This window comes from Macrobrachium rosenbergii, chromosome 10, assembly GCF_040412425.1.
Source record: "Macrobrachium rosenbergii isolate ZJJX-2024 chromosome 10, ASM4041242v1, whole genome shotgun sequence".
Lineage (NCBI taxonomy): Eukaryota > Metazoa > Arthropoda > Malacostraca > Decapoda > Palaemonidae > Macrobrachium > Macrobrachium rosenbergii.
This window is the reverse complement of record NC_089750.1, coordinates 29,316,300-29,330,052: the sequence shown is the minus strand read 5'-3', so window position 1 is coordinate 29,330,052 and position 13,753 is coordinate 29,316,300. Positions and strand designations below refer to the sequence as shown.

The 13,753-nt window shown below is 40.8% G+C and overlaps 1 protein-coding gene across 27 annotated transcripts in view; it reads left to right on the top strand.

Annotated features, from left to right (window-relative positions):
• ATP8B (ATPase phospholipid transporting 8B) overlaps positions 1–13,753 on the top strand; it is a 620,401-nt gene that overhangs the window by 555,043 nt on the left and 51,605 nt on the right. For 19 of the 27 annotated variants that reach the window (XM_067110102.1, XM_067110090.1, XM_067110106.1 and 16 more), the window contains 3 exons: positions 6,582–6,730; positions 6,860–6,988; positions 7,254–7,477. In XM_067110102.1, coding sequence (XP_066966203.1) covers positions 6,582–6,730; positions 6,860–6,988; positions 7,254–7,477 — 502 coding nt within the window. The remainder of the gene's footprint in view (positions 1–6,581; positions 6,731–6,859; positions 6,989–7,253; positions 7,478–13,753) is intronic. The other 8 variants (XM_067110108.1, XM_067110097.1, XM_067110110.1 and 5 more) reach the window with 1 other exon arrangement.

Sequence of the window (13,753 nt, the reverse complement as noted above, 5' to 3'; positions counted from 1 at the left end):
AGGAGAACTGAGAGGGAGTTCAGGAAAGAACAACAGATCAGACTCACCCTATAGTCCTTCCCAACTGATCAGGGATCATAGAGTAGAAGAACAGAAGGGCCATTCACGCGGCCCGGGAAGATGGAGATTCCCTTCTACAGAGTTAGACCTTTCCTGCAGACCTTCTCTGGCGTGGAGAGATAGACACCTCCTGGAAACGTCTTCCAGCAGGGGTAGCCACTCTAGGACTAGCGGCTCCTGCTACTCGACCACATCAGAACGGGATCACTGACATCATCGGAAGAGCCATTCTCCTCAGTACCTGTCCAGGATAACTTCCCAATCTGATTCCAGAAGCGCGTCACAGATCTACCTCTTCGAGGCAAGAGAGGGATGGAGCAGAATGTCACCCCTCCCAACACCATTCCCGACACCGATCACCGAGACGGCGGACTAACGGGAAGTCAGGAAAACGTCACGTTTCAGGTTCAGGAGACACACATCTTGGGAACAGCACTACCCTGAAGGCAGCCACAGCAGACCAGGGTCCTGCACTTCCCATTATGGTCCCAGACAACAATCACTGGGACAGGACAGCAGGCAGGCGTCATATCCGACTCAGCCTCCCTGTGATGTTGGGGACCGGACGACCACCCAGCAGAACGGAATGGAGACCGGGAGTTACCGAGACCATCAAATTGAGTAGGCTCCACAGACTCAGAGGAAGGGATGGAATCCTCCCTCCTGGATCTGCCAGATGAGGAGGGTAGCTTCTTGGACTTCATCCTCAAGATCCATAGAAAACTGGACCTTCCAGAACCAGAGAATGTGGCACCCGAAGACTATCCCAACTTCTACATGGTGTATATGTTGGATAGCACCCAAGAGGTCAAACAAACCATCTGACTCCCTTGGTCTCTGTTCATAGCAAGCATTATAAAGGAGCTGGGCAGCGTAGTAGTGGGAGAGGAAGGTTCTCTAGCCTCCATACCATCTGACTTCCTTGGTCTCTGTTCATAGCAAGCATTATAAATGAGTTGGGCAGCGCAGTAGCGGGAGAGGAAGGTTCTCTAGCCTCCACCAGGTCCCAAAATTGCTGCCCCCTCCTCTTCCCCCCCCAAGCCAAATACTATGTTCCGGAAGAGGGTGGCTCCCTTTCCAGGAGTGTGAATGCGGAGGTCTGCCGCCTTTCGGGCAATGTATTGTTGGACAGTCTTTGCCAAATCAGCTCAAAATTCACCAGTGGGGAAATGATGAACCACAAAGAGATGTTGGGAAGGGCGTTGAGGGCCATCTCTCGGCTCAACAAGCGCCAAAGGGTGTGGATGATGGATATGAAGGAGATCGTACCACCTAAAAAATGGCACGCCATGAAGGAGTACATGGCTCCACCAGAGAGGGCTCTGTCTTATGTGGCCAAACATGCGGCCCATGCATGGGCTAATATGATACTCAAAAGGAGAGAGTCCCTCTTGTCATTGGCTCAGAGGTACATCTCAGCTGATAGTTGGCTCCGCCTAAGGAATAATCCCCTCATGGATGTGTCCCTGTATTTCCCTCCAGAATTGCTGAGCCAGGCGGTAACCAAGAAGAGAGATGATGTGAAGAACTCCCTCTCAACAGCCTCGCTCAAGTCGGCTTCAAGAGGGTCTCAAGACAGCCACACACACCCCCCACCCCTATTTCAGCAACAGGGCCCCCCCCCAGCCACTCCGAGAAATCTACGAGAGGAAGGAAGGCAGTACTTCCAGATCTCCCAGCCCCTCCATCCTGGGAAGTGAAACATGGTTGGGAAGAAAGGGAGGCACTAGATGAATTTTGGACGTTTCCAATCCCACAGCAGACCAAGGTGGGGGGCTGTTGGGAGAACAAGTGGTCAGAGTGGCAGCAGTTCAGAGCAGAGGAATGGACAGTCCAGACCCTCAGGAAGGTATACGTCCTCCCCTTTGAGCAGAAACCACTGTTGACTCCAGTACCACTCAAGTTCCTTCTTACCAGAGTGATTTGCCCAAGGAGAGAGTCCTGCGATGGGAGATAGGAGACATGCTACAGAAGGGGACAAGTAGTGGAGGACAACACACTGGGATTCTACAGCCACCTCTTCCTGGTGGAGAAAGCATCTGGTGGTGGGAGACCCATCATAGATCTGTCAACATTGAACACCTTCATACATCTGACTCCATTCAAAATGGAGACAGCCCAGTCAATATTGGTGGTAATCAGTGGGGGGAGACGTCATGGTCTCGTTGGACCTTCAAGACATGTATCTCCACATCCTGATACACCCTTCCTCCTGGAAGTTCCCTTGCTTTGTCCAGGAAAATCACTTACTAATTCAGCACCCTCTGCTATGGCCTTGTGACAACCCCCCAAGTATTCACCTGGGTGTTTCAACTGGTGTCGGAATGGTTCCACAGGAGGGCATCTGACTATGGAGGTACCTGGACGACTGGCTCATTCTAGCACCATCAGCAGAACAAGCTGGGAGAGACAGGGACACAGTTCTACAGCTGTGCAGGTACCTATGAATTTTTATCAGCCCACAAAGTCTGACCTAGTTCTGACACAGAGGATCAGATACCTGGGCATGGTAATAGACACAGTGAGAGTAAAGCCTTACCCTTCACAAGAGAGGGTAGCCAGGTTCCTAGAAATATCTGGCTCCTTCCTGCCCAACCCTCACCAATCAAAGAAGAAGTGGCAAACCCTGATCGGTCACCTGGGTGTCCTTTGAGAAGTTGGTACCCAGGGGCAGGACCTGTATCCAATCCTTGCAATGGAGAATGAAGGAGAAGGACAGACAGCACACACAGTCCAGCATGGGCCTGATAAGTGTGACAACGAGGAACAAGGAGGACCTGCAGTGGTGTAGGAACCCAGAAAACCATATGCAGGGAGTACAGTTAAGTTGGCCGTCCCCAGAGATGCTGGTATACTCAGATGTATCCTGAAGGGGCTGGGGCACCCATCTGAATGGCAATTGCATTTCAGGGAAGTGGGACAAGCAGAAATGTCAGTATCACATCAACATCTTGGAGATGCAAGCATTCTGGTTGGCACTCCAACACTTTCAAGACCTCTTCCAAGGGAAGACCACAGTTGTCATGAGCCCTCAGTGGTCACATACATAAACAAGAAAGGAGGTACAATCTCCCAAGACCTAAACTGCCTAGCCATGGATGACCAAGGGACTGATACTGACAGCCAGGTACATTCCTTGGAAAAAGAACATTGTGGCAGACCAGCTAAGCAGGACGGATCAGATAGTAGGAACGTAATGGTCATCGGAACAGGGCATAGCGGACAGGGTAGTCAACTTGTGGTTGGGCCCCACATTGGATCTGTTCACAACGGTGAGGAATTACAAGTTGCCCCTGTATTGTTCTCTGGTACCCAATGAAAGAGCCATCCTACAAGACGTCTTCCAGCGCCTGTGGGACAACCTAGATGTATATGCTTTCCCCCCATCGAGCCAACTTCGGAAAGTCATCAGGCTGTTCATGTTCCAGGGCGTGAGGACAACACTCGTAGTTCCAAAGTGGCCACAAGCAGAGTGGTATTGAGACCTTCTCCACCTGCTAGTAGACATCCCAAGACAGTTGCCCTCCACCCCGACCCTGCTGAAACAAGAGCACAGTAGCTGGTTGCATCGGGCAGTGACCTCCCTCCAGCTTCACGGGAGGAGGCTATCCCTCAACTCTTTCGAAAGAAAGGCTTTTCAGGAGAAGCTGCTGCAGTCATTGCTAGCCCCCTCAGACCCTGTTCCCTCAATCTTTACCAGGGAAAATGAAAGGTCTTCCTTTGTTGGTGCAATGAGAAGGGCCTCCATCCCCTCAAAGCAGTTGTGAAGGATGTGGCGGAGTTCCTTCTTTTCCTGCGTCAAAAGGAGCATCTTTCCATGTCCGCAAATAAAGGCTGTAGGTCTGCCCTCCTAGGTATTCAAACCTAGAGGCATCAACCTGTCAACGTCATGGTAGTTGTTAGACATGGTTAGAAACTTCAAGAAGAATTAGTCTCCTCAAGAATTGAAACCCTCAAAATGGAGCATCACCAAGGTCCTAGCTTCACTGAGGAAAGCACCCTATGGACCACTTGGAAGGGCCTCAGATCAGGACTTGACCCTAAAATCAGTGTTCCTTTTGGCACTGACATTGATGAAGAGGGTGGGAGAACTTCATGCCCACTCATACGACGTGACCCACACCCATGGGTGGACATCAATGGGCTTTACCTTCCTCCCAGAGTATGTGGCAAAGACACAGAACCCCTCCACATATGACCCGAGGTTTGATGGTTTTTCCGTTCCCTCACTTAAGGACTTTGTAGGTAACGAAGAGGATAAAATGGTGCTATGCCGAGTCAGAGCTTTGAGAGCCTACCTTAAATGTACAGCCTCCCACAGACCAGTCTGTGGGAGGATTTTTCCTACCTTAGGGATGTAGCACACAAGCCCTTAGATACCTTCACTTGAGTCCAGGGTGGCTGCACAACAAGTCGTTCAACGATGTAGAGCCTTACGGGAGCTCCGTTGGGAGGGGAAGGCATCGTTAGCTACATTACAAAGAAAAAGTGAGTACACTACACCAACTTACACCCATACAGTCCTTGGGGGTATTAGGGGTAACTTTACTGCATTTTTACCTGAGAGACCATCCTCCCACCTTCATGTGAGGCTCTATATATGAAAGTGTAGATTCATATACATGTCGGAACAAACACCAAATTAAAAAGAAATATGTGTTTTCCTAACATACAAGCCTAGCTTTCTTATAGGTAAAGTTACCCCCCCCCTCGCACCACCCCATGCAGTCCCGATCTCTCACTCCTACTAGGAGGTTGAGTGGAGCTGTGTATGGGCTGTCTCATACAGTGGGAGAAGAAGGTTGCTTCAGGCTTTGTTTTCAGAGACGAGTCGAGAACAGCTGGAGCTAGGTAAGTGCAGAGTACTCCATATATGAAAGCGTAGGTTCATATGTTAGGAAAAATACAAATTTGTTTTTAATTTGGGTGAAAAGTTAGTAGATGGAAGACAGTTTTAAATGTTTTTCTATACACAAGATATTGACGGAAGGAGATTTGAGAATCTGTGAGCAGTCATCATTCACTATTTTTATTTCCACTAGCTGAAGAAATTACAAAAATGTTTCAAAATTTTTCAAATTAGATGTTGTAAGAATATATTTTGACAAGTTTGTGGAATATTGGTGGAGAACAGTTACAGTACCAATAAAGTTTACTCATAAAGCATGGTCTGGTTAAACTATTTATTAATACAACAAAATATTTTGGCAATGGTGATGCTTGTGCATACAGTACAACTTCTAGTAAACTTTTATTATGTAAAAAGGGATAGTTCACAAATAAGTTGTTAAATGTAAAGAACTTGTAAAGCAATAGAATACACAAACAAAACAATCTATTGAATAAAAATTCAATATACTGTAGAGCTGAAATAAAATTGCAAAGCATATTTGAAGAATACAAAAATGTTAGCACAATCATTTTGTTACACTATCAGTGATTTAGCCTTACAATTCTTGTTGTAATTGACAGTGTTGAAAGATAGGTAAAATTTTTCAGTACCCTTATAATTTATTTATAACCTTGACATATTTAATTTTTACTGTACATAGTTAATTTTGATATCACAATAGTCAGTCAGTTTGGGACATACTGTATGAAGGCTGTGCATCCTTAGACATTACTATGGCCATATTGTTGCATTTATTTTTACGAATGATTCACATGCACTTGACATACTAATTAGTGTCTCTTTGTATATTTAATTATTGCAAATTGGTATTTATTGTGTGATAAGTGTTACAGAGCAAGTCTATTTCTCATTGATGGGTAGACACTTCCAATCCTGTTTTCATTTCATGTTAGTACCTCTGCTCATGATATATAACAAGAACTTGAATGCTTATTTCAAATGGCTTAGACCAAAAATAATTGTTCACCATTTGACAAGAGTTGCATTGAAGTGTATTTGCTATCCATAGGGAAAATACATGATTTATCATGATTAAGAGAGAGAAAGAAAGAGATTATTTATGTTCTTTATGATTCAGAGAGATACTACTTTTTACTGTACATATATAACTACTGTGTAATACCTTAGATGCTAACTGCTGATACAAGAACAGAACTTATTTTCAATCAAAACAAGAGGTAGGCATCAGTTAATGAAAACTCTTGACTATGATTAAGTAATATATAAATTGACATGTTGTAAAATCACAGCGAGGCCTCAGCACAGGCACAAAGACAAAATGGAAAGTGCTACTTCAAATGAAAAATACAAGAAAATTACTGTATAAACACTAAACTGTTAGTGTCTCTTTTTCTGAACTTTAAAACTGAAAAAGTAAATCAGATAATGTAGGTTATATCTGATTTGTAGGGCACCCCTCACACCTCCCCCTGTGGAAAGAGTATGTTTTCTAGTTGCTTGGCCCTGTGATTTACAGAGTAATAGGCTTCAGTAACACAAGTTACACAAATTTGTATCAAGAATCTGCTGTAGCATGTCTCACTTGGCAAGTTTAGGGAGCTCTGGATGCCTTGTTGTGTTAATCTCTGATGGAATGTTACATTATTAGTGTTTACAGTGATGAAGGAGTTGGACAAGATAACTTGAGTGATGCTGGCGAATCCAATGGTGGGTTTGCTCTCGTTATTAATGGACATTCCTTAGTGTGGGCTTTAAATCCCAAGCTGGAGCTCCTTTTCTTGGAAGTTGCTAGCCAGTGTAAGTATAGTATCTTATTATACAGTATTGCTATTAATATCATATGCAAAGTAAACCATCAAATGAAATGTTGCAATAAATTTTATAGTTGTATGATTTGTAATTTGACCCTTTAAATTGTCTTATCAGGTCGTTCTGTTATATGTTGCCGAGTAACTCCATTACAAAAGGCTATGGTTGTGGATTTGGTTAAACGTTACAAAAAGGCAGTGACATTAGCTGTTGGTGATGGTGCTAATGATGTTTCTATGATCAAAAGTAAGTCATGTTGTCGACCTTATTCAGGTCATGAGCATTTACAGAGTTTTAGGAATTTTAGTGTTCCTTAGTGTACTATGCAAGTTATTTTTTATGCATACTGTATAGTATTTTACAGTTGATTTATTTACTGTGCAAGTTATTTTTATGTATATAGCATTTTATAGTTGATTTATTTCAGATCATGAGGTGAATTTTGAGGTTTTCTACAACTGTATCATTCCCCTTCTCTATTGTCATTTATAAAATGTATTATGTTTTTCAGCGGCGCATATAGGTGTTGGGATCTCTGGCCAAGAAGGTTTGCAGGCTGTGTTAGCGTCGGATTACTCTGTTGCACAATTCAGATTCTTGGAAAGGCTATTACTAGTGCACGGGCGTTGGTCATATTATCGGATGTGTAAATTTTTGAGATACTTCTTCTACAAAAATTTTGCCTTCACTTTGTGCCACTTTTGGTTTGCCTTTTTTGTGGCCTTTTCAGCCCAGGTAAGAAAAATATTAGCTTGATTTTTGTAGTGGATATTTCTGTCACTTTTACAAGGTATAGATTTTTTTTTTTTTGCAGATTTACTTGTTAAAGTTATAGATGGTCACTGATGAAAAATTGATTTGAAATTACTATTTTTACAATATTTTAACAATACAAATATTTTAACTGTGTATAAGCCAGAAAGTTCTTGTACAGTACTTTTGGTTCTTATTATAGTCAAAGTACTGGAAATTTGTATGAATTTTTCTACTAATTACATTTTTTTGTCATGGAAAAATTATAGCCCAAAGAATATCTCGGTATGAAATGACTCTGTGCTCAGCAGCCTTTTAAGGGTAAAATAGAAATAAGGCCCAGTAAAAATGAGCTTGATAAATGTGTGGAAAGTGGGAGGAAAAAGCATGAGATATGTGGAGATGCTACCTAGAAAAAATAAGCCATGGCAGTGTACTGAAGGTAAGATATAAGAAGCTGGCACAAATATAGTCAGTAATGACAGGGAGCAATATAAATTCTGGTGTCTTATGATCTCGTGTTTCAGAGACCAACAGGTTCTAAACAAAACAAGCAGTTGGGCTGTAATGACTGATGAGAGGTGACAAACAAAGGAGGAAGGAGCAGAACAAAACCAAAAAAGTGACCTTAATATTGATATATTTACAACAAGTTAATATATTACAACAAGTTATATACACAATATACAGTTATATACACAATATACAGGTTCAAACTATAAAATTCACATTTACACAAAAAACTGAGTCAACAGCAAAAATAAACTGGTCAGTACAACATTACAAATCATGAGTCAGTGAATAAATAAAAATTTAGTAATTAAATACAAAAAAACATAAACATTAGCAGCACAATAAAAAACACAAATGACCAGCACAATAATTACATTTCATAAATTCAGAGCATAAAACACAAAAATAGAGCCAGTACAATAAATGATCAAATCAATAAAATATTAAATGATCATATCCATAAACATAACAAGTCAGGAAGTTAATATTTAAATGAGTCAGTAAAATGTTAATTACACAAATGGCATAATACCAATAATGAAAAGGCTGTAAAGTAATGGTCGTAACAAATACAAAATCAGGCATCATAAAGGAACGGTACCGACGTCCTCCTCCAATACCGGACGACCACGACAGAGTCGAAACGACAACCATCTTGTCCTTAAAAACAGCACTGACGTCCTCCTCCAATACCGGACGACCATGACAGAGCGGACACAACAACGGTCTCGTCCTTCAAGAAACGTACTGACATCCTCCTCCAATACTGACAACCATGACAGCCGACACGGCAACCATCTCGTCCTCAAATACTCTCCGCTGCTCTGCTGCCGGGACCTGACTCTCAGGTACGGATACCTGCTGCTAATACCCCAACTGACTTGCTGCTGCCCTCAACCTGACTTGTTGCGGTTACGAACCTGACTAACTCTGTCAAGCACCCGATGACAGACGTCAACTCATTACACAAAGGAAAAAACAAAAATGAAAGGAGGCAACAACCCACCAAGGGAACAATCAGCAAACGATTGTTCCTAACACCTCCCTACCTAACAAAAAAAAAAATTTTTACAAAATTTTGTTTTTTTTTTTACAAACAAAAATACTCCCCCCGATGCGGCCACACCCCCGCCAGCCAAAACAGAACCAACCCTGGCCTAAGGTCACGAATCTTATGATCTCGTGTTTCAGAGACCAACAGGTTCTCAAACAAGCAATTGGGCTGTAATGACTGACAAGAGGTGACAAACAAAGGAGGAAGGAGCAGAAACAAATAAAAAAAAAGTGACCTTAATATTAATGTATTTACAACAAGTTAATATATTACAACAAGTTATATACACAATATACAGTGAATCAAGTTCAAACTATAAAATTCACATTTACACAAAAAACTGAGTCAGCAGCAAAAATAAACTGGTCAGTACAACATTACAAATCATGAGTCAGTGAATAAATAAAAATTTAGTAATTAAATACAAAAAACATAAACATTAGCAGCACAATAAACAACACAAATGACCAGCACAATAATTACATTTCATAAATTCAGAGCATAAAACACAAAAATAGAGCCAGTACAATAAATGATCAAATCAATAAAATATTAAATGATCAAATCCATAAACATAACAAGTCAGGAAGTTAATATTTAAATGAGTCAGTAAAATATTAATTACACAAATGGCATAATAACAATAATGAAAAGGCTGTAAAGTAACGATCATAACAAATACAAAATCAGGCGTCATAAAGGAACGGTACTGATGTCCTCTTCCAATGTCAGACGACCACGACAGAGTCGAAACGACAACCATCTTGTCCTTAAAAACAGCACTGACGTCCTCCTCCAATACCGGACGACCATGACAGAGCCGACACGACAACCATCTTGTCCTTAAAAACAGCACTGACGTCCTCCTCCAATACCGGACGACCATGACAGAGCCGACACGACAACCATCTTGTCCTTCAAGAAACATACTGACGCCCTCCTCCAGTCCCGACGACCATGACAGAGTCGACATGGCAACCATCTCGTCCTCAAATACTCTCCGCTGCTCTGCTGCCGAGACCTGACTCTCAGGTACGGATACCTGCTGCTGCTACCCCAACTGACTCGCTGCTGCCCTCAACCTGACTTGTTGCTGCTACGAACCTGACTAATTCTGTCAAGCGCCCCATGACAGACGTCAACTCCTTACGCAAAGGAAAAAACAAAAACGAAAGGAGGCAGCAACCCACCAAGGGAACAATTGGCAAACAATTGTTCCTAACATGGTGGAACTGCAGCTAATAAGACAAAATAGAATAGAGTAGACATACTGGGAAAAGATGAAATGTACGATGTGATAGAATTGGGATAAAGTAAAAAGAGTGTTAAAGATGAAATTGTTCTAGAAGAGAAATAAATGAAAGAGTAGTGAAGATTAGAGTTACCATAAAAAACAAATAGAGAACAGTACTGTATAGGAACAAAGACAAGAAATATGGAAAATGTCATTAGATATTGTGACAGAAGTACCTCACTCAGAAGGGAAAATGATAAATGGGTGCTTAAGAACTGGCAGAGTTGGTTTGAGGATGTGATGGGAAGACATAGCTTAAGAGAAAAACCAAGATGGAGAGGCAGTACTGGAAGACTGTCTGAGTCAAGAACTGAGTTACAAATCAGTGTATATGAAGCTCAGAGATATTGATAACATGAAAGTATGAAAGTGAAAAAGAGATAGATTTATATTGCCATGAAAGTACAGATGGCATTGAGGAAAGTATTGCACTTTTATACAAAGTGAGGCGTGTTTATTACAACATAGACTGATGCTAGATAGTTCAATAATGAGAGACAAAAAGATGAAGAGAGAGACAAACAAAAGATAAAAACATTGAAGCTGAACAGTGAAGAAATCAGAGTAGTGTCAAGAGAATGTCATGAAATATAATAACTAAAAAGTGGTTGGTGGTAACTTCGGAAAGAAGGCATTCAAAAGATAGTAGAAATAGTATGGTTTGACATCAGGGAACGAATACAGAGAAGGTGAAGAAAGAGACAAGTAAAAGAATAAAAACAGTGATGCTGAGCAATGAAAGATGAAAAATGTGTCAAGACAAGGTGTCATCAAATGTTGCATCCAAAAGTGATCTGAAGAAACCACTGAAAGAAGGCACACAAAAGACAGTACTGTAGAATTATGCTGTGTGACATTAGGGAAAAATTAAGAGGGAGAGATATTGTGGTAGAATCAAGAAGCACAAAGGGCAGTTGAAGAGAAGAGAGCCTTTGGGCTGTGGCAGAGGACAGGTAGGGAAGAGGAATATAGTAGGTGCATATAGGGAAAAGAGGAGTGAGAATGGCAGGAAGCACGGGCAAAGAGAAAGAGTTGTGTAGAATAGAAACAAAACTTGTACAGAGCAGAGGGAAAAATTCTCAGGATTGCAAAATGGTTGATGAAGGATGGGAAAGATGTGGAAAGGGCAAAGTATATGGAAGATGGAAAAGTAGAAAATACTGGTGAGTGGAAGAGATGCTTTAATGATTGAAGCATTATTTTAAATGTTTTCTGCATGAAAAAATTTATACAAACTGGAGAATGTTAACATGATAGAGGGACCAATACAGACTATTACATCTTAACATGATAGAGGGACCAATACAGACTATTACATCTTTAGAGGTTAAAAGAACTTAGGAAAGATAAAATGTGGGGAAGCCTCGGGATTATCCCAAATAATTTGAGTGTACTAAAAGGACCTTGAGAACTGTTCATTGATAAGGTGACTGGAAAACTGTATGTGAAAACTTTATAAAGAAAAATATAGGATCAGTGGAATGGGAAAAGGCATGACTAGTTATATTCAAGTGGCAAGGTAGTGTACTACAATTTGGAAATTACAAAGGAATAAGATGGTTTGAGTATGCCATGAGAATATTGGAAAAGTTAGGGGAAGAAACATTTAGAACAAATATATATTAGTGGTCACTTTGGCTTTATGCGAGAGACGTCAACAAGAGAGGCATTCCTTATAAATAGGTAAACCTTACAAAAGGGAAGAAATTATGCCATATATTTATAGATCTAAAGTGAAAAGCAGTTATGGGGGTATTACTAAAGCAAAGAGTACCAAGAACTGATATGTGCTGATGAGTTGCCTAATATTAGAAGTAGAACTCTGGGAAGGGACAGTAAAAATGTTCAAAAAGTGGAGTAACAGGGTGGAGAGGATAGGATTGAAAATCAGTTCAAAGCAAATTAGTATGTAACAAGTAGCACACGGTGACTAGACAGGAAGCAAAGGAAAGAGCAGTCAGGATGTGGCCAAGTGGTTGCTTCAGGAAAGGTAGGATTATGAACTCAGCATTGTGTGCCTAATGTAACAGATTGTGTGACAAGATACTCTGGATTACAAAATATGCATGGAATAAGAGATTTTCAGGACCTGAAATACATAAGATGACCCAAGGGAGAGGAGAGCAAAGGGGAGACCATTGTTGTGGTAGGACATCAGGTCTTAGAACAGATGAAAAATTGCTTTTACCTTGGAGACATAATGGACTATGGATATGTACGTATGGGAAGGACAGTAAAAAACAAAATAGTAGCTACATTGAGGATAAATTGGAAGAGAGTGCTGGACTACTGGTAGATAAAAAAAAATATTGCATTAGTAAATAGAGCAGAGACGTGCACAAGACCTGCACTCAATACAGCAGAAGCATGGACACTGTCAAGGAATATGGAGGAGAATTTGAAGTGATATGACTACCAAGGGCTAAGATTCATACCTATATTGCAACTGAAAGATCCTATTACAAATGAGGAAGTGACAGTGATTTGGTGTTAGCACCTAGAAAATAAGCTGAAATCTCAAAGATTGAGATAGTTTGATGATGTGGTGAGAAAGGATGAGAAATAGTTAGAAAAGTAGTAGATATGGAAGTAGGAGGATCTAGTCCTTGACCAGATGGGAATTAAGTGGGAAAATGCACAACAGTAGAGAGAACTAATTTCAGGTCTAACCCTTATACAGTAAATATGGTTTTTATTTGAAAAAGTACATAAATGTTTAGGTTTCATAGGTATGCATGAAGAATTCTTTCTGAACTGCTGGAGTGCGCAGTTAATCACAAAAACAGTTTCTCTTCTTATTGTGTATCACTATACAAAAAATACCAGTCCCCCCTACAATTATAATTGTGAATCAACCATAGGTTTCTTTCACAGAAAACTTTTGGAACTGAGATTTACTTAGCAATATCTATGTTCCATACTGATAAAACCCTGTGTAGATTTTTTAATTCATGAAATCATTTAAAAGAAGGCTGACACACAGCTGAATTAAAGTAAGATATAGCAAAGGAATCATGTTTCTTGAAGATATTGTCATTGTTAAGCATCGTGGAAAGGTGATGTTGGAGAAAGACAATAATCCTGTAGAAAACAATAATCCTGGCCTTTGAAATTTAGTTATCCATCTTAGGCATGAAACTGATTAGTATATATATATATATATAAGGAAGTGAGAGAGAAATGTAGCTGATCAGATCCCTTCTGCAAAAACTATGGCACCAGTGTTTCATGTAAAGAAACCAAACTTTAGAGAGGGACTTCAAAAGGGTTCTTCTTGGACTGGAAAAGTTTGTAGTACATGAGTAAGACAGCAAGAGGATCAGTTAGACGATTTTAGACTAGGTGACCATGTTACACCTTTGTTGGTGGAAGAGAAGCCCTTAATAAGTCACAAGGG